Genomic DNA, 22330 nt, shown 5'->3' with positions numbered 1-22330 from the left:
CAGTGTGTCATTTAAAATCCAAAACATTGAGAAATGTGTCTCTGTCTTTGCATGAAGACAGTGAAGTTTAAACGGCTTCCAGCATCCAGCAGCATCCCTGAGAGCAACAAGGACCACAGCCTTCGGTATCTCCCATCTTCACACCGCAGATTGGTTCTTTTACTTAAGCATTTGCATAAATACGACTAAATACAGTGGCAGTGCTACACTAAGTGAAGCCTGTTAAACTTTGTGCAGCCATGTCTGACCTTTTTCAATGAAATCGATGACGGTGAATGAGTTGTTGGTCGAACTTTTGCAGCCTCCTCCTTCATGGCTGGATGTTTGCAGGCTGGAGGAGTCATTGGAGCCCTCCTTCAGTAACAGCGAACTATCCCCTTCACTCGCCTTTTTCGTTTTGCTTTTATTCTTCTTTGAAGACATTTTAATCGTGAAAATCTTCTCCACGTGAACGCGCCAACATGTGTAAACATGGACCGGTGTTATAAACTTCCTGGTTGAAGTTCAGTCCCGCCTCCTTTTACCGTAAACCATTGAATCTCTGACCGAGATTTTACGGCAGGCGATTTTTCTTTTATTTATTAAGGTGTAAAACATTCCTACAGCATTTTTCAAAGGGTTTTGATTACAAAATACGACTAACTGTTGATAACGGTTGGTTTAAATTGGGAAAATGTTAACTGTTAACAGGTTGGAATTTATCAGCCCTCGAAAAAGTTGTGCAAAATGTCATAGACAAATCATATAATTGTAGGGTTTTTTTGTTATTCGCTAATACAAACACACAATTCAACATAAATAAATGCATGCCAAACATAACAAAGATACAGTCTTAGTTTCGGCATACACATAATATGTCAACCAGTGTTTTTTCACAATTTCCAACGGCAATTTTGGATTTCTTGTTAGCTTCTTTGCGTCAGATGACATCTCGAAGAAAGTGCGCAAACGAGCAACAGCAAACAGCTGCAAAAGTTGATATTTAACTGGTTTAAAATGGTTAACTGGCAGAACTGTCAGCCGAATTTAATATCAGACATTAGTTGTTGTGTTTTAGCTAAGGCTGACGCAGACAAATTACCGGTTAAGTATTAGCTAGCTAAATTGTCAAATGTCTGAATGGAGTTTGTCACAGCGTCATAAGAGACCCTAACGTACGGTTTTGTTGCTAGCTACCCAGCTAGTCCGGGAGCTACTTTACCGGAGCATTACGGTATTTATGCAACTTCCAGGGCGGACTTTTACGTAACCGTGCTTCTCTACGCGCATGTGCTGGCCGAAAGTTGATCGAGTAATACCTTTAAACGGTTGTTAATGGTATCGTAGTAGTATGGCTGCTAGTGCCTTTGTTTTCAAGCTTTCGCCGCTGGTGAGAGCACGGCTGTGCGGTAAGGCGGTCGCTGCCCGCACGTTTCGGTGCACCGCAGCTCGTCCTCAGCTGCACAGAGCGGAGGGCAGCAGGGCACTGACAGGCAGAGTGGACCGATTCGGCGGAGTGACCGTGAACCTGGCGGAGATCGGTTTACCGGCGGACATCAGCGAAAGCTCGTTCAGCAAACTCCTGCAAGGTTGGTGCTCCTGAAGTCTGAGATGAAAGGTCATGTCCTCTCATCAGCAATCAGTTTAACCTCTAAGTACATAACAAACAGTGCGCTATGATGTGTGTGCATAAGGAAACAACTGTATAAGAACATTTATTTTTAAAATCTCCAGCAATGTGTGTTCAGTTAAGGATGAATCCACATGCAAAATACCTCCTGAAAGTACCTGAGAACATGGCAGTAAGTGGTCAGGGAGTTCATTCATTACTGAGTATTAGGTACATTACATTGGCAGAGGGAAGGAAGGGAGCCATCCTGTGCAGGTAAATGAGACATTCACTGTTTTTCAGGTTTTCATAATTCATTATATCTGCTCATGCTTGGAATAATTGACTTATTCAGTGACAAAACGTCTTGAAACTGCTTCTTTTGTTCGATTAACAGTCCAAAACCTGAAGGCTGAAGAACTGCTAGAATCAGCAAAATGCTCTTCATTTGTATTACATGGTATAAAACTAAACAATTAGTCAAAATTATTGCTGAATGCTTTTATTATTATCATTGTTGGTCAAGGAGATGTTAAATTGGCTAATTGTTTCAACACAATGCTGTTCCTACCTGCACTCTTCCAGTCAGTTTGGGATTTCAACCAGCAACCCTCAACTTTGATGATCTGCCGCCTCAACCTTCAGGCTTCTTCCCCCAGATCGTCTCTGCTCTTTGTCATCTTGTCTCCAGAATAAGATTAAGCATCAAAAACAGTCGTTCACATTTCCTGTCTGTTTGTTGTTATTTAATAAAGCAGAAACATCGTCAATAATCTGTTTTTAAATAAAGTTTCCGAACATCCTCGTGACATGTGCCTTTGCAGATTCTTTGCTCCAGTGGAAAGCAGAAGGGAAAGTTGCAGTGTGGCTTCGAGTCCCCATCTCACTGAGCCGATGTGCCGCCGCCGCCTCCGCTCACGGCTTCGCCTTCCATCACGCCAAAGACGACCACGCTGTGCTGGCCCTCTGGCTGGGACAAGGGGAGAGCAGGCTGCCGGGGTTTGCGACCCACCAAGTCGGAGTGGCAGGTAGAGATTTTTAGAGAAAGTTCATTTGTGTTGTGTATCTTACCTGAAGGTCGCCTCACTGACTTCTCATTGAGCTTTCAACCACATCTCAGTCTTTATCAGCAGGTGGAGTTTGATCAGATGTGATGGATCTGATGATCGAATCGAAAGCTTGAAATGATGCATCTGTGATTGAGGAGTGAGCTAAATGTGTCAACACTCATGGCTGCTTGAGGTTATCATGATCTGAGGTTTGATGTACAGTATTTATCAGCTGCCCCGTCGCTCTGTCAACACTCATGTTATAAATAATATCAGTAGCTTTTGGATGTTGTTGTTGTCCTTAACCTTCATGCTACAAAACACAGTTTAATTGACAAATTTTAATACATATAATCCAGTCACAGCTCTGCACCTGATAACACAGTGTCACTGTTAGAGCCGGCGCAAAAATAAACTAAATTACATCAAAACCAAACAGATGGTACTCAAACATTTAAGTCAAACATCAGAAAACAAAAGAGCTGAAATGATTTGTTATTATTTCTATCAGTTCTTGTTTCTTGAAGCAGTTCATTTACTTGATGACGTTAATGTCTTTGCATGATTCTTACAGGTTTAAAGTAATGCAGATTAATCAGATACTTCATTGACAGAAAGTGTTTCAGCAGTTTTGATAATTGATTCATTCATCATTGGTCACTTCAAAGCAAAAACTCCAAACAGCCTCTGGTTTCAGCTTCTCCAGCGTGACGATTTGCAGCTTTATTCTTTTTTATATCATTATGAATTGAATAATTTGGGGGTTTTGATCATTGGTCGGACAAATTAAGACTGTGATTTTTCACAGATTTTTGATTGATCGAGAAAATAATCAGCAGATAAATCATTAATGAAAATAATCATTAGTTACGGCTCTAAAAAAAATCTCACTTCCATATATACACAAATATAAATCTATGAATAATTATAAAGTTTTATGTTTTGACTCTGAAGTAAACACGAGGTGAGGGCCTATCATATGCTGCACTGTGCTGAGGGTGTTATTTAAAAATGTGGAATATAAAATATAACCTGATGTCATAAATCTAATGTGCACTCAATGTGCACTTAAGGCGTTTATCAAGCCTCCACAGTGAAGGCTGCAGGCCGTGATTGGCCGAGCTTCGTCTGGTGTTACATTACTTCTGATTGACCGGACCAACCAAAAGCTCCCGAGACCCACAATCCCAGATCATTACTGGAGCGCAGAGGCAGCGTTTATGTTACCCAGCGGTGATGAAAGCTGGCGTCAGGCTGCGTCAGACAGAGCCCACATTAACTTCTTAATATAATTCAGTGCCTCAGCTTTTGGAAAGGAGTACAGGAGAGAGGGATGCAGGCAGCTCACTCGCATAAATTCCCATCAGGACTGTGAATGTGGGGCGAGGAGCAGCAAAGGGAGGAGACGCTGACCTGAAGTGTGCAGAGCTCCTGGTTGTCCAGCAGAGGGCAGAGCGTCTTTTATACCTTTTACCAAAGAGTGGATGCACTGGGTTCATGTCAGAACATGTCCACAGCATCCTTCAGAGTGGAATGAGGGCCAGAAACTCCCTTTCTGTTTCCAGATTGAGGCGACACAAACACTGATGAAACTGAGGTTAGGAATCTGAAATACGCAGCTGTTTACAGGATCTGATACTTGTCGGCTTGGGTTCTTGCTGCTGTCATCTTATTATTCTGGTAAAGACAAGAGAGCTACTCATAAAGCACAGCCAATCGAGGAGAGGCATGTTTATAGTTCTTACATTGGTGTCTGATACCTTACAGAGACCCTGCAGTTTCAACCTTCACTACAATATATTTAAGTGGAATGACTGCTTTAAGAAAAGGTTTGGTACTTCAGGATTTCTTACTGTATCTGTGGACAGTACACCTGTAACTGAGTTCAACGTGGTACTAACATGGTGTACAGCAGTGATGGAAGAAGTATTCAGATCCCTCACTTAAGTATCACTACCACACTTTAGAAATACTGTACTGCAAGTAAAAGTCCTGCATTCAAGGCCTCACTTCAGTAAAAGTATGTCAGCATTATCAACAAAGTTTACTTAAAGTATCAAAAGTAAAAGTACTTTTTCTCAGTCAGTGTTTTATTGTTATATGTATGTGATGTTTTGGATTCGTGTTACTGCTGCATTAATGTGCATGCTGAGGGTTGAGCTGATTTTGAGTACATTACGCACTGTTAAAGAGTTTAATCTACAGCAGTGCATCATATTCTTCAAGATCGCCATCCTGGGAGAACCACGTATCTCTAAGAAGTAAACTTCAGCTTTGTGATGATGCATTTTCCGGCTGATCCAAGAGGCTGATTAAAGAGTTTATTTAGCTTAAGCAGGAGGAGAATTTTCTCAGCCTGTAAATGAACACTTCATCCTTTGGTTTATGAGAAAGATTCAGATTCAAAAACGCCAAATTTGGAGATAAATGTTTGTCTGTGGACAAGAAGGGTATCAAACATTGTAATCTGTAACTAAATCTAGTAACCAAAGCTGTCAGACAAATGTAGTGGAGTGAAAAGTACAATACTTCATCTGAGATGAAGTGAAGTGGAAGTATAAAGTTTCAGAAAGTAGTACAAGTACCTAGAATTTGTACTTAAGCACAGTACTTGAGTAAATATACTTAGTTCCATTCCACCACTGGTGTTCAGTGAGGCAAAGGAAACATGAGCTCAGGCAGCTTTAAAACTGTCCAGGTGTTCAAAGTGGGTGTTTTAAGGTTGAGGTGGCCTCCACCGACTGAACAGGAAAAGACAGTTATCACACCGCAGAGCAAACTCCAGATTCAGTCTCCAGGTTGACTTACGCCGCTGTGTTTACAGGGATGTGGGACGTAGTGCAGCTGGAGTCAAACATAACAGGAAGTCATATATTCTTTCACTGAACACTTTGTTGTTGTTGAGATAACCTGTTTGAGGTTTGAGCTCGAAAGATCATTCTGGACCTTTGAAAAAAGTAGTTTGACGAGAAGAAATCTTACGTCAGGGTTCGCTTACTGGCTTTGGATATAGATGGAGTTTGCTCAGTTGTAGTCATCACATGACCTGATGGATGTGATGTGATGGATCTTCAGTGAGGTGATGAGGTTTATCTGATATCGCAGTGTTGGTGTTGTTCCTATGACATCATCCAGGACCATCAGTGCAGGCGACCAAAGAGTGACAAAGGTCATGGTGGACGAATGGGTCAAGCACAGGACTTTGACCCAGGAGAATGGTGTTTGTGTCCCATGTGGAATTTATTTTTAGATTGTTGACTTGGTTGATTACGTTTAGGGGAATATCCGAACCAAAGATAGTCTCTGGTTCCAGATCTAAACGCCCTCCTTAATCTCTCTCCGGCTGTCCACCGACTCCTGGTTGATGATTTTGCCTCCTTTCCAGTTGATGCTTTGACTCATTGTGGTGTTTAAAGGGAGCTCTTGTCTGTTTCCAGTTTTCGTTCAGCCTCTTGTCGGGGGTCCATCAGTGTGGCGTTCCCCCCAGTTGTTGCATGTGATGTCAGAATCCACTCACGACATCTGTCCACCTGAAGCATCCCTGAGAACAGTATTGAAATCCCGCCTGCTGCACTTGACCTCTGACCTCTCAGGACAGGGTCAGGAACTTAATTTATGTCATGAAAATATCGCTCACTGTAATTAATGTTTTTGTTGTGTAGATGGTGTTGTGAGGAAAAAGTCTGTCCGGGCCATATCTTAATGAATGTCACTGAACTGAAGGTCGAGGCAGCTGCCCTTCACACGGTTCAAGAAGAAGAAGTCAAGTAAAGGAAATACTTTTTGGCTGATGTATGTGACTTAATCCTTCATGTTAACAAATGGGATTTTGTGTTGAAGCCAAGGGAACAAAATCAGTGTCCTGGACATCGCTGTACTAGTCTCATTGGCATTATTAATGAAATTCAGCTGCATTTTCAGTAGATGCAGTGACTGTCAATCAGAGAGCAAAGCAGATTTCTACATTAGCATTAAAAGCGAATCAGGGGTCAGAATCACTGTGACCTCATAGTATACTGTAGATATTACTGGGAGCCTGTAATTACTGTAAAACTGAAAAGTAGTAGAAGTCTACATGAAAGATGAATTAAGAGAAGACCTCAAACTTTTTGTGGGTCAGAAGCCAACTGTGACCTCGAGGAATCAACAGTGTTTTACTACGAAACCCTCCGTTCTCCTCCGATGATTCTTCTGGACTTATTGTCTCATAGCTCCTACTCCAACTTTATTTTCTTTCCTGCTCCTTGTGAGCATTTTGTTTCCTAGACTGAAGGCAACATAATGATAGCCTCCCTTAGCAGCAGCCAGTCCTCCTCCCGTGAAGCGCCATATGGCACGGGGATCGGGAATGACATCAGTTTCCACATGGAAGTCCAAGTCAGGCCTTTAAGACGACCCATCCCTCTTTTACACATCTGTGACATTCATTTAAGGAGGTCCGTCCCGGTCAGACGGAGCAACCGGAAAACACAGTGGCTCGTTTTCCCTCCTCCTCCTCCTCCTCCTCCTCCTCCTCCACCTCCTCCTCCACCGCCTTCTGAGCTGTCAGCAGCAGCACATGGCCTCTGTTAGTCACTACCTGCTGAAAAAAGGCGAGAAAAATGGAAATGGCTGCGTCCACCAAAGCGTTCTTTTGCCAGGTGAAAACACCATCAGCCCCTCTGAAAACGCCCAGCTGGGAGCGCTTCAGAGCACTTTGAAAGCACAAAGGTTTTTTCAGCTCAGACGCTTCAGTTGCTTTGATACCGAATAGTTTATGTTATCAACAAATGCTGAGAGTAGAAATGTCGGCACAAGGTAGAGTCCTTCCTCGGGCCTGTGGATGAGGAGGAGGCTGAAGCATGTTGGGAGAGAGGAAAGCCGGACTGTGTGGGTTCATGAGATTTTGTGGGTGAGGAAACATCTTGGTGAGAACCATCGTTTGGTTCCAGAGGTGAAGGTGGAAGGAACCCGGGTCAAGGAGTCCTGTCCAATGAGCAGGACATGGTTTGAAATGTTGCTGTATTTGTCCCGCCCCTCCTTCACTCCATGATTGGACGGCTGCGTAAAGTGACAGTGATGAGTGCATGCTGCTGGCATTTGTAGCATGCTGTTAATACATGCCGCTCCCATTGCAAACAATTAAAAATATATGCTGGCCTGAGGAAAAAGCGCTTTGGTGGACAGGATGTTCACAAGCACAACTGAGTCACTCTGAATCTGTTTCGACAGTGAAGACTTGGCCTAATCTAATTTCTTTTACCCCCCGAGTTCGTGCTCTGTTCTTGTTCATTCAGTGGATGTTTGCAAGCGTTCATTCATACTATTCTGCAGCATTTTTTAAGAGCAGCTGCATATGCAGTCCAGTCGCTCGTAGTGACAAACCCACAGAATGATCACTGAAATCTGCAGTCGTGATCAGCTTTACGTACTTAGCTTACAACTCATTGTTTTGGTTTTTCAGCCCACTGCTGCACTGTTTTGGTTGACTCTCACGGCTCTCATCATTAAAGTAACAGATTTGGAATAAACTTAAATGGCCGACTCTTCTAAATTATGAACAGCAATCCCAGCAATGCTGTTTTATTGTCATTTATCTGACTGGTTTGTCTGTGTAATATTCCTCAGCAGGGACGCGTTAGAAAACATAAAGTGGCCAAAGCAGCTGCTGACAGAGGCTCAGCTCTGTTCCTCCACATGGTGCACATTGTGTCCAACCTAATGATTAACTATGAGTTACTATATGATTGCCAACAGATCTCCCTCTGAATTATGCTTACAGCAGCTACTTCGGTGCAAACATGGACCAGCAATATATTTGAAATGAAAGTCTGACTTTTGTTTGTTTTGTGCAGGTGCAGTTGTTGATGAATCCAATGGAAAAGTTCTCGTCGTCCAAGACAGAAATAAGGTATATGCATCACCTTATTGTTTGATGACACCATTCTGTAGCCAAATGCACTCCATTACATTCATTAAAGAGGGAGTATGTGAAGTTATTGCCATGCAGATATTTTCTTCATGATTTGTATGCATGTGTTGGCTCTAACAATGAGTGGTCATCATAGTCAACATCCCCTCAGAAAACCGTACGAAAGCTAGAAAAAAGATGAATGACATTGGACGCTGATTCGTCCGTCCGCAGTGAGGAAATGAGCCAGTGAGGCAGCAGATATCTTGGTGCTGCTTAAAATGCCTGTGATTAGCTCTGTTTATGTAGCCAGTTGTACTGTATGTTGCCTCTGTTGATCCAAACGTGGGTGGAAATCCTCTCAGGCCTTCACCTCCTCTCACACTTAACATAGCTCCACACAACATTAGCTGACCTCAAGCAAACATGGTGTTTACATGAGCTGAATGCGCTCACACAGCTTAATGAGTGTGTGCCTCCGTCAGCGCTCACAGAGGCCTGCTGTAGTGCTCAAGTTGTTATGAGGCTGACTTACAACAGACCTCTTTTAAGGCCGTTTCTTCACAGATTTGTTTATGTTTTCAGCAGGCCAAAATTATATTGCAGCCAATTTTAAAAAAAGTGATTGTACCATGATGCTGCAATTTGGAAGCCAATTATGTTTTAAGATAAACCGGATAACTTGCCTCAAAATAAACGAGGCGATAAGTAAAGACCCTTTCACAGACCGTGCTTTTTACTGTAATTTACTCTAAACAGAACAGCTGTTCTGGTGAAGGCAGCAGCTTCTGTCCTTGATAGAAGCGATGCCACGACACTGCTGCTAAAGCTGCCAAAAATGCAAAGCATCATATGTCAGAAAGTCCTGGCATAGCACATACCCATGTAACACAATACACACCAGTAAAGATCTTATGCACAGTGGAAGTCCCTTCACACATGAAGCCTTAAAGTGGCTCAATCAGGTTTGATGCACGAAGTCCAAAGTCTGCTGACAAACACATTGCACTTCCTGTGACGACTTGTAATAAGAGCCAGATTGTGTTTTACCAGTTGAATGCTTTTAATGTGAAGCTGCAGGAGCAGGAAATGATCACTTTGAATTATCTGTAACTGAATACAGCATTGTTTCTGTGAACGTTGAGATCGACACCCAGTTTGTAACACTGAAACTATATGAATATTGCAGTACTTTTTGATTGGCCATTGGCTCAATCACCACTGTGTTACTCTATTTATTTATAGATCGCACAGGCTATACTGTCTGCAGTATGTTACCAGAAAATCAGGCACAACACATCCTGGTGTCTGTGAAACTGAAGCTAAAATATCAGTGTAGAAAGAATGAATCTATTATTGATCAATAAAGTGAGAAAAAATGGTTTCATGGAAAAAATCTGGATTTTTGACTGTTTGAGTAATAAAAGAGTGAATATGAAGATGCTGATGTTTGGAAAAAATGTAAACAACCGCCAAAAAAATCTGTAGCTTCATAGATGATGAAACTAATCCTGAGCAAACGAACGAACCATCGAACCGAGTCTGAGCCTGTTTAACACACATACAGCATCATGAGCACAAAGAGCCACAAACTGGCAAAAAAACTGAACCTCCAGGCGAAGAAAACACTTCAGGGTTCAAATTTCTGCTGGAAAGAAAAGAAATAATCTGTGCCTCAGTGACATTCTGCTGGAGTTTCGCAATACTACGAGTTATCACAGCATCACTCGTTTGTGCCTGGATTAGTATCTCTTTAAGGATTGAATTTCCCAGATTATAAAACAGATATCTCGTCCTCACTCTCCTCTAATCCCATCTGGCCTTGCAGGAACTTACTGCCTCTGAGATCCATTGTATTGATGTGGAGTCAGAAAAGTCGATGCTAAAACCAAAACAATCTGCAGACAATATGTGACAATACCGTTTGTATCATTTGTGTTAGCCGATCCTTTTAAAAGTAATGTTTTCCAACCCAAAATATGTACACAAAGTCAAAGTTTATGAAGTGAAATTCCTCTGGAGCATCAAATTTGTCCAATAATGTGTTCTCCTAATCATCCATCTTTGTTTATTTCTCCTCAGTCTATCTGTGGTTTCAGTAGACGCAGTGGAGCACATGACAAATGTAGTTCATATTATAACAGACAGGACTGACGTGGGCCTGTTTTCTGGCCTTTGACTGCACACGTGTAACATGTGCCCCAACCAGGAATCTCACCAGCATGTAATGTGTCTTAATGGCTTTTGTCCAGAAGCAGAGGGAAACAGTTAGTGGCCTGGAAGTGTAGGGAGTGTTTTATCTCTTCCTCTCCTCCTCCTCCTCCTCCTCATCGAGCTGTTTACTGGAAACAGGCTTTCTAACAGTCTGGCCTTTGGCAGTAGAGCGTCTCTGGCAGATTCAGCGCTCACCGAGGGTTACAAACTTCCTGACAAGAAACCAGGACATTATCGCTCTCACATCAGTACAAAAGACGACTGACTGATCCCCAGTGGACTGAAGGTGATTTCATCCATCGGGGAGCTGAATGATGTAACGAGAAGGAGTATCTGATTTAGTCATTGTCCAGTGACAGTTACACATCATCTCCCAGTGGACGTGGTGTCAACAGTTTGCGTATGTTTGGCTTCCTCCCAGCAAGCTTGGGGGATTATTATTTTCACATTGAGCTTGTTTCTCTCTGAAAAAACACACTGATTAAAGTTACACAAAATCTCTTTATTTCTTCCTACCAGCACACTTTAGAAACCGCTCCAAAAATATAGCATTTCGTCGACAATACATGAAAATAAATGCTGTAGTGCACGTGTGTTCCTCACAGAGAGGAGCTGCAAAACCAGGAAAATCTAAGATGAAATAGCATTTCTGACAAAAAGCGCTGAATACAAAATTCTTTAACTACAAAAATATATATACAACACTGACATCATAATTTAACCAGCAGCATACTGTTATTAAATATCAAGGATAAGTGGTGAAACAGTTTTGGAAGACACACTTCACCACATCAAATGTAAAAGTCTCCAGAGTGAGGAACTAAATATAAAACGTAAAAGACGCTCAGATGAGAGCATGAAACATCTCTGCCTGTGTAATTATCAGCTCCAATATCCTTTGAATCACCATCTACTACTTACTGTTATTCTCGTAAAGAAAAACAAAAATACTGCCGTATTGTTAGACAGTGCCACTGATTCAAAGAACTTTTAAGCTGGACGGCAGATTTTCTGATTCAAGACTAAAATGGACTTTTTCTTTTTTAAATGACTCTAAGATACATTTACAGCAGTGCCATCTATCACAACCCATGTTAAATTTTAACTTGTGTTTCAGACAAAGAATGCTTGGAAGTTCCCCGGGGGCTTGTCTGATCCAGGAGAAAATATTGGTGAGTGTCGAGCTCAGCAGAGCAAAGAAAATAATACAGTACATCCAGCTGAATCCTTCATTTTAGTGTTATGCTTAAAATGACACATATACATTCATTTGAACTGTACAAAATAAGGCACATGATATATATGCAAAGATTTCTATCTGTTTCTCCAAATTCACCTTTTGTAATATTTTAAAAGCAGCTTTAATATTGTATACATGACCCACCCCAAAAAGCAGCGTTTCAAATGTTTGTCGTTACAAAAAAATATATGAATTTTCCCTTTTCCCTCACATCTTCACCTCAGTCTGCGACGTGACTCTGACAAAGGACATGAACATGAACACATTCCTTTTGGTCAGGATCTTCAGATGCATCCACATACATTTACTTCATCGTGAATCTTTCCCAGGTGCCACTGCCGTTCGTGAAGTCTTGGAGGAAACCGGCGTTCGCTCCGAGTTCAGATCTCTGCTGAGCATCCGGCAGCAGCACAACCACCCCGGCGCCTTCGGCATGTCGGACATGTACATCATCTGCCGACTCAGCCCGCTCACCTACGACATCGACTTCTGTACTCAGGAGTGTCTGCGCTGCGAGTGGCTGGACCTCGCCGAGCTGGCCAGGACCACCGCCACCACGCCCATCACCTCACGGGTCGCCAGGCTTCTGCTTCACGGCCTGGAGCACGGCTTCCACAGCATCGACCTCAGCATGGAGGAGCTTCCCGCGGTCTACTCTGGGATGTTCTACCAGCTGTACCACAGGCAGCTTCCTGCGGCGCCAAAATGCTAGCAAGCCATCATCAACCTGATGGGGTTAGCGCACCGCGGCTAGCTGTGTTGACACATGGTTGTCAGTATTACTCGTATTTAAAGTGTATTTATGACTGGAATCATGTTTGCAGTGTGTTTCACACACGAGCTGTTACTGTTGAAGAAATGTGGTGCAATACTGTGAACTACAACATTCACTTTGTGGTTTTGAAAGAATTATGCCACTGGTACCTACAGGACTGCAGACTTTGTGGCGGCCATGTTGGACGTCCAGCTGCTGAACAATCGTGGCTGCAAGCAGCTGATTTTAAGCTATTTTTAACTGGGAACAGGTCATTTTGTGACCAGTATTGAGACCTCAGCTTGTTAACAAGTTAACCACCAGTGTTAACCGACCGCATCCTGGCAGAAGCTAACGTTAGTGGCGAGTAGCTGCAATGTTAATATCGGCTGTTTTGCTAAATTAGCCTACAGACTGGTCAAACAAGTCAGACTCATCTTTTTGTGAACTTGCCTTTCTGTTGTTGAATTAAACATCAGTCACAACAATTATCTTGTTGTGCTCCAGTGCAACGCAATGTTTGGACTTTTTTGCACAAGTCTCAAAAAGACAAACTCAGGAAAAGTAAAGTAGTGTTTGGGTTTTCTTTGTGGTGTGCTTAGTTTTGGTTTTGTCAAACATTTTGTTTCACAAGATTAGAAATTCTAAGCTTAAGTTTACTTCAATGCCATCTCCTCGCTTCTCTTCAAGTTACAATAATGTGAGTGCATTTCCTTAAAGCCTTGTTATGTAGGAGACAGGTCTGAACACACTAGTCTTCTATAGGCGAAACACAGGCTGAGCGGCAGGAAGAAGGACAGGAAGGTTACTTCTGCAGAGGTAAAATGAACAAACAAAGCTGTGCTGCTGCACTGGAGGGGTGCTCTTGAGCAAGGCACCTGTGTCCAGTTGCACTGGTGTAGCGGCTGGTTTTACTGGGAGCAGCCTGGTGTGAATGTGTACCACTGTTTGAAAGTGAAGCTGAGTAAGAGCAGACGTGTTCAGGAGAAAAAAAACAGTTCTTAGGATTAACAGTCGGAAAGCATCACAGCTATTTTGGGCAATGTTGATGGAACGTCATTCATTGCCGTCACATCTTCTTCTTTGTTGCTGCCATCGTTACTCTTTCTCAGCCAGATCCCAGATTAGCACTTGGCAGACATTGGAAGAAAAAGAATGGCCTTTTGACCCGGTCCAGTTTTGCTTCCAGACTTGTACTGGCCAGTCCGCTTCAGTGCCACGTACATGTTCGGGTACTTCCTGGAGCGGTAGGTGTTGTAGTTGTTGCTCTCGAGCCGCTCGAGGAAGTGGCATTCGTCTGTTGCCCGTCTCTGGAGGGAAAGACGCAGAGGAAGAACAGATGAGTTTCATTGATGTTCGCTGTCCTGAAGGTGGTTCAGGAGGTTTAAACAGGAGAGTTGGCTGCTGGGAGGATTAAATCTGCAGCCTTTTGCTTCCAGGACAAAGATCTACTGGGACACGCTGTCATCCCGATACACCTAAAGTAGTTTGCAATCTTCAGTTCTCACAAAACTAAAACCAGATCTCTAATATGGTGGATGTCCTGTATGCCAGTGCTATCATTAGTCAACCCGAAGGACATGTGGTCACATGTAAAATCAATTCATCAAATACAATTTCCCAAATTGGGATCAATAAAGTAAAGTCTGTCTAATTATTTTGTTTGGATGATATTTGATTGAATTTTTTTTAGTTTATGTTGTTGGAAAGGGAAATTTTTACATTTTATGACATGAAATGAGCACATAAAACACCCAGAACTAAAGGCCACCTTTATTTTGAAGGAGGCTGTTGGTTTAGAGTATAATTCCTGCTCCGGGTTTCACACTAACACAGTGAAGACTTGTGTTTAAAGGAAACCAGGCCTGACCAGGAACCTAATGACGGCTCAGCTCCGCTTTTGTCTCAGTCCAGCCTCCTTGAATCATGATTAAACTTTAAACACAGAGGTGAGTGGGCTTAATTATTGAGGTTTGAAAAAGGCCAAAGATGAACATCACCTAAAACTAAATAGTTTGTCTCAGGCGCCATCGAGTTATTGATGAAATCTATCTTTAGTGCTCCCACTACCCCCAAACATGAAGAAAACATCAATTACTGAACGTCTGGCCCAAATCTGGCTGGGCGTTAACTGCTCCTCAGCCTGCCCAACAAGAGGCTTTTGTTTTAGTTTCTGTTTTCAGTCGGCCATGACTGCACAGCTACGGAGCCATTAGTCAGAAGACCTACAAACACTCGCTTCTGCTTTGTTCAGATCATTATGCAAAAGCAGCCAACAAACAATAATCCTACCTCAGTGCTGAAAATGTGCAACCGTGTATGACAGCAGTGAAGCTGGTCGTGCATTTTATTCATTTATTTTATTTTATTTTAGCTGTGAAAAGACCACTGAACCACCAGTCACCCAAATGAAATAGCTAGGACACAGATATGAAGAGAAGTCCAATTACTTGTTCGATCAAGTCTTTTCCATTTTTTTTTAAAATTTCAATTAAAATTTTACTTAATATTCATGAATAATGTTATTCAGGATTGTTAGATTGAAAGCTTTAGGGATGGAATAAATATTAAAAATAGTCCAATCTTGTACATGAAACGTCAAAGTCCAGACATGAGACGCATCCAGTCGTGAGGGAAAACCTTTTTCTTCTTTGCCAACAACTAATGTTAATCAGTCAGCTCAAGGCAGTAAAAAGGGAGTTAATATGTCGTGGGTTTTTTAATGATTTTCCACACTAGAGCGGCGCTTTGGGTGGCAGCTGCTGCAGCTTGTCATCGGGAGGAAAGGCCACTCGCCAATTACATGGACTGTGGACGAGCCTTCACACCCACCAAACCACATCAGTCACCAACACTTCACACTTCCTCCGCCGCTGTGAGCAGCAACGTTAAGGCAGTGGTGCCAAATTGGTGTTGGCCATTTCTCATGAGCACTGTTTCAGATCAGTTTAATTAGCGACTGTGTGCAGTTAACGAGGATTTGTTCTCAAACACAAGAGGCAGTTTGTCTAAACCAAACTCTGAGTGTGTTTACACTATTTTTGTCCTTTGCTCATGTGAAACATCTGATTGTCTGAACACAGTCTGTTGGACAATCTGTCAGTTCCTAAGAGCCTTTATATGGCGACCTTCTCTCTAACTTGTGTTCTTTTACTGATGAATTTCTGTCTCTTCCTGCTTAAATCTTCATCTGTGATGTAAATCTTTCACTGTGTCTGCATAATAAACTGAATTTCCATGTTTTGTGCACCAATCTGTCTTTCATTTCTCAGACCAAGTATTGCCTGATCCTCCATCTTCCCTATCACCCCCACGGCTGTCAGATTGTCCCCGGGTAGATTAAAAAAACAAAGGCACAATAAAGCCTGCAGATACTGCAGGTCATCATTCACCCGCTTGCTTTTCTTCCCCAGCAGCATCTAGACTCTTTGACAAAAATACTATTGTACACATTGATGGAGTCTAATCATCAAAACATTACACTAATCAGTTGCATCTTATTGCACATTAAGTGCTTGTTTCAGTGTCAGTCTAGACTGTGGTGCGAAATCGAGCCCTGACCAAAAAGTCATGTAATGTGATTTTAACACTCACAGTCAGACACTGAGTCAGTGTTAACGCTAAAGACGAGACTCGAGAACGGAAAGAAAGACAAACGCTTGAACTGATTGGATTTGGGAGAGACGCCTCAGTTGGATCAAAACTGTGGTGAAAACAAACAGGAGAAGCATTGATCGAAAACTAAACATCTGGAACAGAATCATTTCGACTTGGAACGATCTAATGTCGCTGCAAACCGTTTTTATTAGTGCTGACTATGACTAAGAAGTGTCAACCTAATCACTTCAGTGGAGGCGGATTGCTTGTAGAGCGGCTGGTAAACATTTGGTTTCCACAATACTGAAGCCCAATACTGGAGCAGTGGGGACAGTTTGCTTTTCAGCCAACTGGATAAGACTCACTTTAGGTGTTTAATATAAAAACTCTGGGAGCCCTTTCATGATTTCACTGGACCGCATTTACAGAAATCTCAAAACAGACATAATGCAACTGTTGTTAGCAGAGATCTGATAATCCCGCTCACTCACCGCTCCAAATAGTCGTCCGTCTCTGTTCATGGCCAGATAACGGTTAGCGCAAATTCCTTTGATGACCACCTCCCCCACTGAGGTCGCCTGGAGCTGAAGCTTTACTGAGGAAAACAGACAAAAGTTCATTGGAACAAAATGAGCAAGTAAGAGATCATTTGTAGGTTGTTCAGGATGTTTAGTTAAAAGGAAAACATTAAGTCCTGACAATGAGACAGTCATGTCTTCAGAAGTGAATGTACACTGTTTTATGGCTCCATCAATGACACCCCCTTTTAACTCTTTGTCATGACTGATCTCACACCACCTCTGGACACAACAGAGCCAGCCAATCAAGAAACAAATCACAGTACAGATGCTATGCTAGGCATGTCAATATGAAATCTTTATGACAGCAGTTAGCACCAGTAACAAATGAGATCATCACGGTCGAAAAGAATGGTGGCTTGTGCTAACTTCTTGCTCACTACAGGGCATTTAACGTGGTCTGCCATCTAGTTGGATTTTTGAGGGAAGACTGGTGATTTGCCTGTTCCTGAAAAGCAAACAAAGCAAAAACCTCCAGAGATGATGACACATTGCTACTTAAAGCTGCAAAGATGTACACGCCACACCATATCATTGGCTTCTAAAGATGTTCAGGCTAGTGTGTTAGCTAAGAAATTGCCCAGTTACACATCCTGCAGACATAAGACTTCATTTTGATTTGTATTTATGTCCAGTTAATGAATGTAATCTAATATTCACTTTAATTTTAGCTCTGTTTTGGTCTCCACCAACAATATCTGTCTCTTAGCCTGGCAGATGCTTTGGTTTGATAACTTGCTAGCTTCTATCTAGTTGGGTGCCAGTAGTGTGCAATGGATTCACCAGAGCTCGTTTGCTGAAAACAGCTGCCCGCTGCAGCTGGAAACAACACTGATGAGAGTGGTGAGAGGGAACCAAAGAGTAAATGTGCCATAAAACCAAAACGATAGCTCCATAAAGCAGCAGAGTTATGGAGAAAACACCGATTAATGTATCTTAAAATGTGCTGACAGACCGTTATATTTGGTTTTCATTTCCAAAAAATTCTTTGGATTTCTCTATTAATCTCATTTGCATTTCCTCCCTAATTTTTTCTTTTATAACCCAAAGTGTTGTCTGAACTGCACTTTTTGCAAGAGGAGCATCATCAGTGTTGTCTCGCAGAAGGAAATACATCAACTTGTTGGGCGAGGACACAGCATTCAGGTGGAAATCTAAATTAGTAAAAGTTAAAAAAGAGCCTAAAAGTTGAATTTAGCATCTTTAAATCCATTCTTCTTGTTGTATAACCAGACAAACATCTGCTCATGTTCTCTAACCTCCTGGCAAAGAAAGGTAAGCTCCTCTCTGCTGTGCTTTCCCTCCATGTTTTGTCTAACACTGGCTGACACTTTATTTGCAGTACGTGAACGAAGCACCACTGAAAACAATGAGCTAACTCACAGTAGCATCACGCTGAGGCTGACGGCAGTGTGAGCAGACAGTACCTGTTGGCCATGTGACAGCCTCCTCACAGATGATCAAAATCATCTCCACATTTTTTCTGTCTTTTTCTTTTTTTTTTTGGTAGAGACATCACAGCTTGCCAGCAGAGCATACTTTGCATAAAGCCAAACCACCAAAAAGGAAGCAGAGGCCCTATGAGGTAAATGAGGGGATCTGTTTAGAATTAATCCACGTTGAGACTTCACATAGACACGCATCTGTCTGCAGTTAAGCTCTCTGCCTGGATGCTTCATGTCACAGATCAAAGAGGTGTTCTTCCTTGAAAGAAATGTATAATTGGTCTGAGTGTGCTATGGTGTGCTCCATGTTTACTGGGCATATTATGTCTCACAGCTATTGTGAATACAGAACTTTGCCTTCACTGTTGTCTGGTTTTGCATTGTGTGTGTGGTCCGATCTGGAATCGTCGTGGGGCCTGCGATACGAGGGCAACAATTTGTGGCAATGTATGTGGGCACTACTGTCCTCAGAAACCTTTGGGATGACTTCCTGCGTTCCAGCGAATACAAATGTGATGGAGTCCCATCTGCATATGCACAGAAATCCCTCCTGAGGATCTTTGGATATATTGGGTAACCTTTTCCCAGCAGTTCCAGTTCTGGCAGGTATGTTTGGTTGTCCAAAAAGCTGGCAGGACTATTGCAGCCTTAACAAAAGAACCATTGATGAGGCACAGCTCAGGTCACATTAACTGTATGAAACCATTATGGTAAACAGCTAAATGATTAATACTGATTCCTGTCGTGTGACTCATTATGTATATACTCCTTTCTGAAGCCATCATGCCGACTGTTTGCTATCCAGAATAACAGGAAGGGTTTTTTTTTTTTTTTTTTAATACAAACTAAATATACAACTTTCACACATTGCCTCCAGATTTATTTCACAAATCCGTCTGACGGAACGTAATTGAATTATTCTAAAAATAGCTCCTCTCTCCTTGAACTGCTTCCATATCAAGACGTGATTGGGCGCACCTGTTTGAAATGTCACACTATCTTGAGCAATACAAAGTAAGCTTTCCTTGGAAAAACTACATAATTTCATGGTCCCTCTCCCCTCCTCCCCTCCCACTTACTGATGCAACGGACTTAAAAATGGTCAGCGATACAGAGGTGCTGGGGGGTATCACAGCTGTCCAGGCCAAATTAATGTTCCCACTTTAATAGTTGCTAAATTAAACAACTTAGAAGAGCTTAAACTCTTCATTTCCTGTATAAATATTGATTAGCTGGTAGTAGGGATGAGTGGTAAGAGCATATTTTATTATATGTTACAGTAATAGTAGAATTTTTAGATATATAACTGGCATGAGTTGACTGACCTCAAACAGTGACCGGACCTCTAGATCAGGAATTCACTTATTCTGGCTTTTAGCTCCATGTTGTGCTGCCTTGTGTGACGTAAAGCTCACAGTGAGCAGTGTGAATGACTGTGACTCAGCATGGTGATCAACATTCACCAAAAATGTCACGCAGATTCCATCAGACTTCCCATAGATTAAGAAACTTTGAGGTGTACGTCTCTTGAACTACACTTATTATACTTTCCAGAAGTAGACCTACGCACTTTTTGCTGTTTACAAGTGGAGAGTTGACCTCAGTAAGCTGGAAAATTCACATCGTTCCTCCATGATTTTTTTTTTTTTTTTTTTGCTTCACTCTTACTTCCCTGTTGCATATTAAAAGGAACATAAAGAAGCTTTGTGTGCTGTGCAAAGCAAGGAAGAAGGGGACTGGACTTACTGTGGGGGTCGTTCTTCTCCCGGATTCCATCCACTCCCCCATCAGACTTTATCCTCAAGAAGAAGCCCCCGTTTTTACAGTACAGCCTTTTGGGATCCTTGAAGCTCCCGGGAGGAAAGCCGCCACTGCCGCCGTCTTCAGGTGTGGAGGGAAGTGTTGTGATTTCTCCCGTGGCCATCTCCTCCTCTTTCCCCGCTTCCCGGCGACTGCGTCGTCTCCTTCTTGAGCAGTGCAGGAGCCCCACTGTGGCCTCCCACCTCCCACTAACTGTTGCCTCCTCCCCTCCTCCACACAGCTTCACACAAACTGATTTTACTTAACCTCAGAGGTCAGTTTGCTCGAACGCCCCCCTCTCAGGGCAACAAGTGCCCTCTGAGTCCTGGGAATGTGAGGCAGGAGGACTCCTAAATGCCTCTGCCTAACAGCAAACGTCTAAATCGACCATTTGGAGCTGCTTGTCTGTTGTTTGTAGAGCTGGCAGCTGCTTTCCCAGTGTACTTTGAGCACACTGGTAGGGGGGATGCATGCGGTTCCCCCTCTCTTCCACTCTTCTTGCAGTGAAGTGTTTAAATCAGGGCAGCTGGCTTAGATCTGTGTGGAAGGCTTTCCCCTTTGGGCCTCAGTTCGCATGCGCCCTAGGAGCACCAACACACACATGCTCACGCCCACTAACGCTCACGGATTTAACCAACCAACCCAGCAGAAGTCAAGAAAGGAGAGGAGGGCAAGAAGGGGGACGCGCAACTTGGACCATGTCGCTGAGATCCTTCAGAGCGCCAACAGCAGCAGCAAGCATGTGAACAGAACCAGTGTTTTCATTCATCCAGTCTGCTCAAGAGCAAGAAAAGAGAGGCACACAGAGAAGCCAGCACAGGCAGCCTTTTAGTGAATCACTCAGTGCTATTCATAGGTAAAACACAACAATGTGAAGAAGAAAAGCCAGCAGACTGGCAGATGAAAGAGCCTGCATCACGAATGAGTGATTTTAATTGCTATTCTCAACTTCCTGAATGGAGGATCAGTCAGTGATGGGAGTTATTCCTGCAGAATTTGTTTCTTTTTGATTTTAGGACCAACATGGCCATCCGCTTGGCAAAATAGGCACTCGCTGGTCTGGGCTTCTGGGTAAAGGTAACCACATCTGAAACTTGTGCTGGACCAGTAGAAAGTCAGCTGTGCTCTCGGTTGACGTCATGTTGGTGACCCCCCCGTGAAACTGGTCAGCAAAGCATCTGACATCCAACCAGGCCAGTCGGGTGACTAAGGCCAGAGACTTGAACAGTTGTAAGACTTGTAGTCAAAATAGGAGTCCAACCACAGGAAGGGTTAAGATGGTTTTGGACATCCTTTCGATGCATTTCCTGGGACTGTACCAATCGAGAACTCTCCAAAAAGAGGAACGTTTATACAATATTTGTGCAGAAAGGGTTTGCCGAAAACACATATTCTTTTCTGGGCAAAATGCTATTTCTCATCACCAAGGAAGTGTGCCAGCTACTGAGTCCTGTTTCCACCTGTTCAGCACAGTGCGAAAGCAAGAATTCTCCTCATTAGACGGAACTGCACAAAAATATAAAGTGATACACCTTCCTAAACCAGCTTACCACAAACGAGTCACCCTTTCAACCACACGCCTAATCTTCAAGCATCCACACTGCACTTCTGTCTTATTTAGTACATTTCATTGACGCACCAAAACATTTATCGGAGCAATTTTTGCCATCAAATTCCCTGCTGAGAATCCCCCTTTTTCCAAGATGTCAGTTTCCAGAAAGACCAAACAGCCAGCAGACTAAAAATGGAGCATGTAGATACTCATAAAGGCCTTCACAAGTGTGCATGTATGTTAGAATTGGTGCAATGAGCCTCTGTGATTTCAGTGTCCCGTGGTTTGAATGCTTGATATGAGTAAATTCTGAAGGACATGCTGATGATACTGCATCACTATTGTTACTGGTTATTTGTAATATTCATACTCCAAGGCTGGAGTCAGTAGCTCATGATGAGATAACACATTTAGGTTAAGTAGGGAAAGAGGTGACTGCTTACCTGGTGTAACTGGGGTCTTAAGAACTCCAACCAGTCTTGTGAACCAGATGTAAATGCTCCAGTTGCATTACTCAATGCAGCACTGCTATGCTTCTAGTATACAGAATTCTGAAACTGCATCTGGAACAGAAGGTGCAAAAAAAAAAAAATGATGGCAAACACTGATCTCTGCCTTTAAGC

At 42.7% G+C, this 22330-nt stretch overlaps 3 protein-coding genes across 3 annotated transcripts in view; 1 reads left to right on the top strand and 2 right to left on the bottom strand.

Moving 5' to 3' along the window:
• The window catches only part of afg2a (AAA ATPase AFG2A), a 101816-nt gene extending 100975 nt beyond the window's left edge, over positions 1–841 (bottom strand). Inside the window, exon 1 of the mRNA XM_076739031.1 lies at positions 249–841. Coding sequence (XP_076595146.1) covers positions 249–423 — 175 coding nt within the window. The 5' untranslated portion in view covers positions 424–841. The remainder of the gene's footprint in view (positions 1–248) is intronic.
• nudt6 (nudix (nucleoside diphosphate linked moiety X)-type motif 6) lies at positions 422–13245 on the top strand. The gene is made up of 5 exons (XM_076739033.1): positions 422–1568; positions 2413–2616; positions 8472–8527; positions 11859–11913; positions 12311–13245. Exons 1-5 carry the CDS (start codon positions 1331–1333, stop codon positions 12691–12693), a joined length of 936 nt encoding a protein of 311 aa, XP_076595148.1. The 5' UTR covers positions 422–1330; the 3' UTR covers positions 12694–13245.
• On the bottom strand, positions 11226–20697 carry fgf2 (fibroblast growth factor 2). Its single transcript, XM_076739034.1, has 3 exons — positions 20102–20697; positions 16824–16927; positions 11226–14045 (listed from the first exon to the last, which is right to left on the bottom strand). The coding sequence occupies exons 1-3, from the start codon at positions 20277–20279 to the stop codon at positions 13860–13862; spliced, it is 468 nt and encodes a 155-aa protein (XP_076595149.1). The 5' UTR covers positions 20280–20697; the 3' UTR covers positions 11226–13859.
• Between the last annotated feature and the right edge of the window lie 1633 nt (positions 20698–22330).

The sequence above is a fragment of the Chaetodon auriga genome, chromosome 9, assembly GCF_051107435.1.
Source record: "Chaetodon auriga isolate fChaAug3 chromosome 9, fChaAug3.hap1, whole genome shotgun sequence".
NCBI lineage: Eukaryota > Metazoa > Chordata > Actinopteri > Chaetodontiformes > Chaetodontidae > Chaetodon > Chaetodon auriga.
Note: the sequence above shows the minus strand (reverse complement) of the source record. Positions and strands in the feature narration are given on the sequence as shown.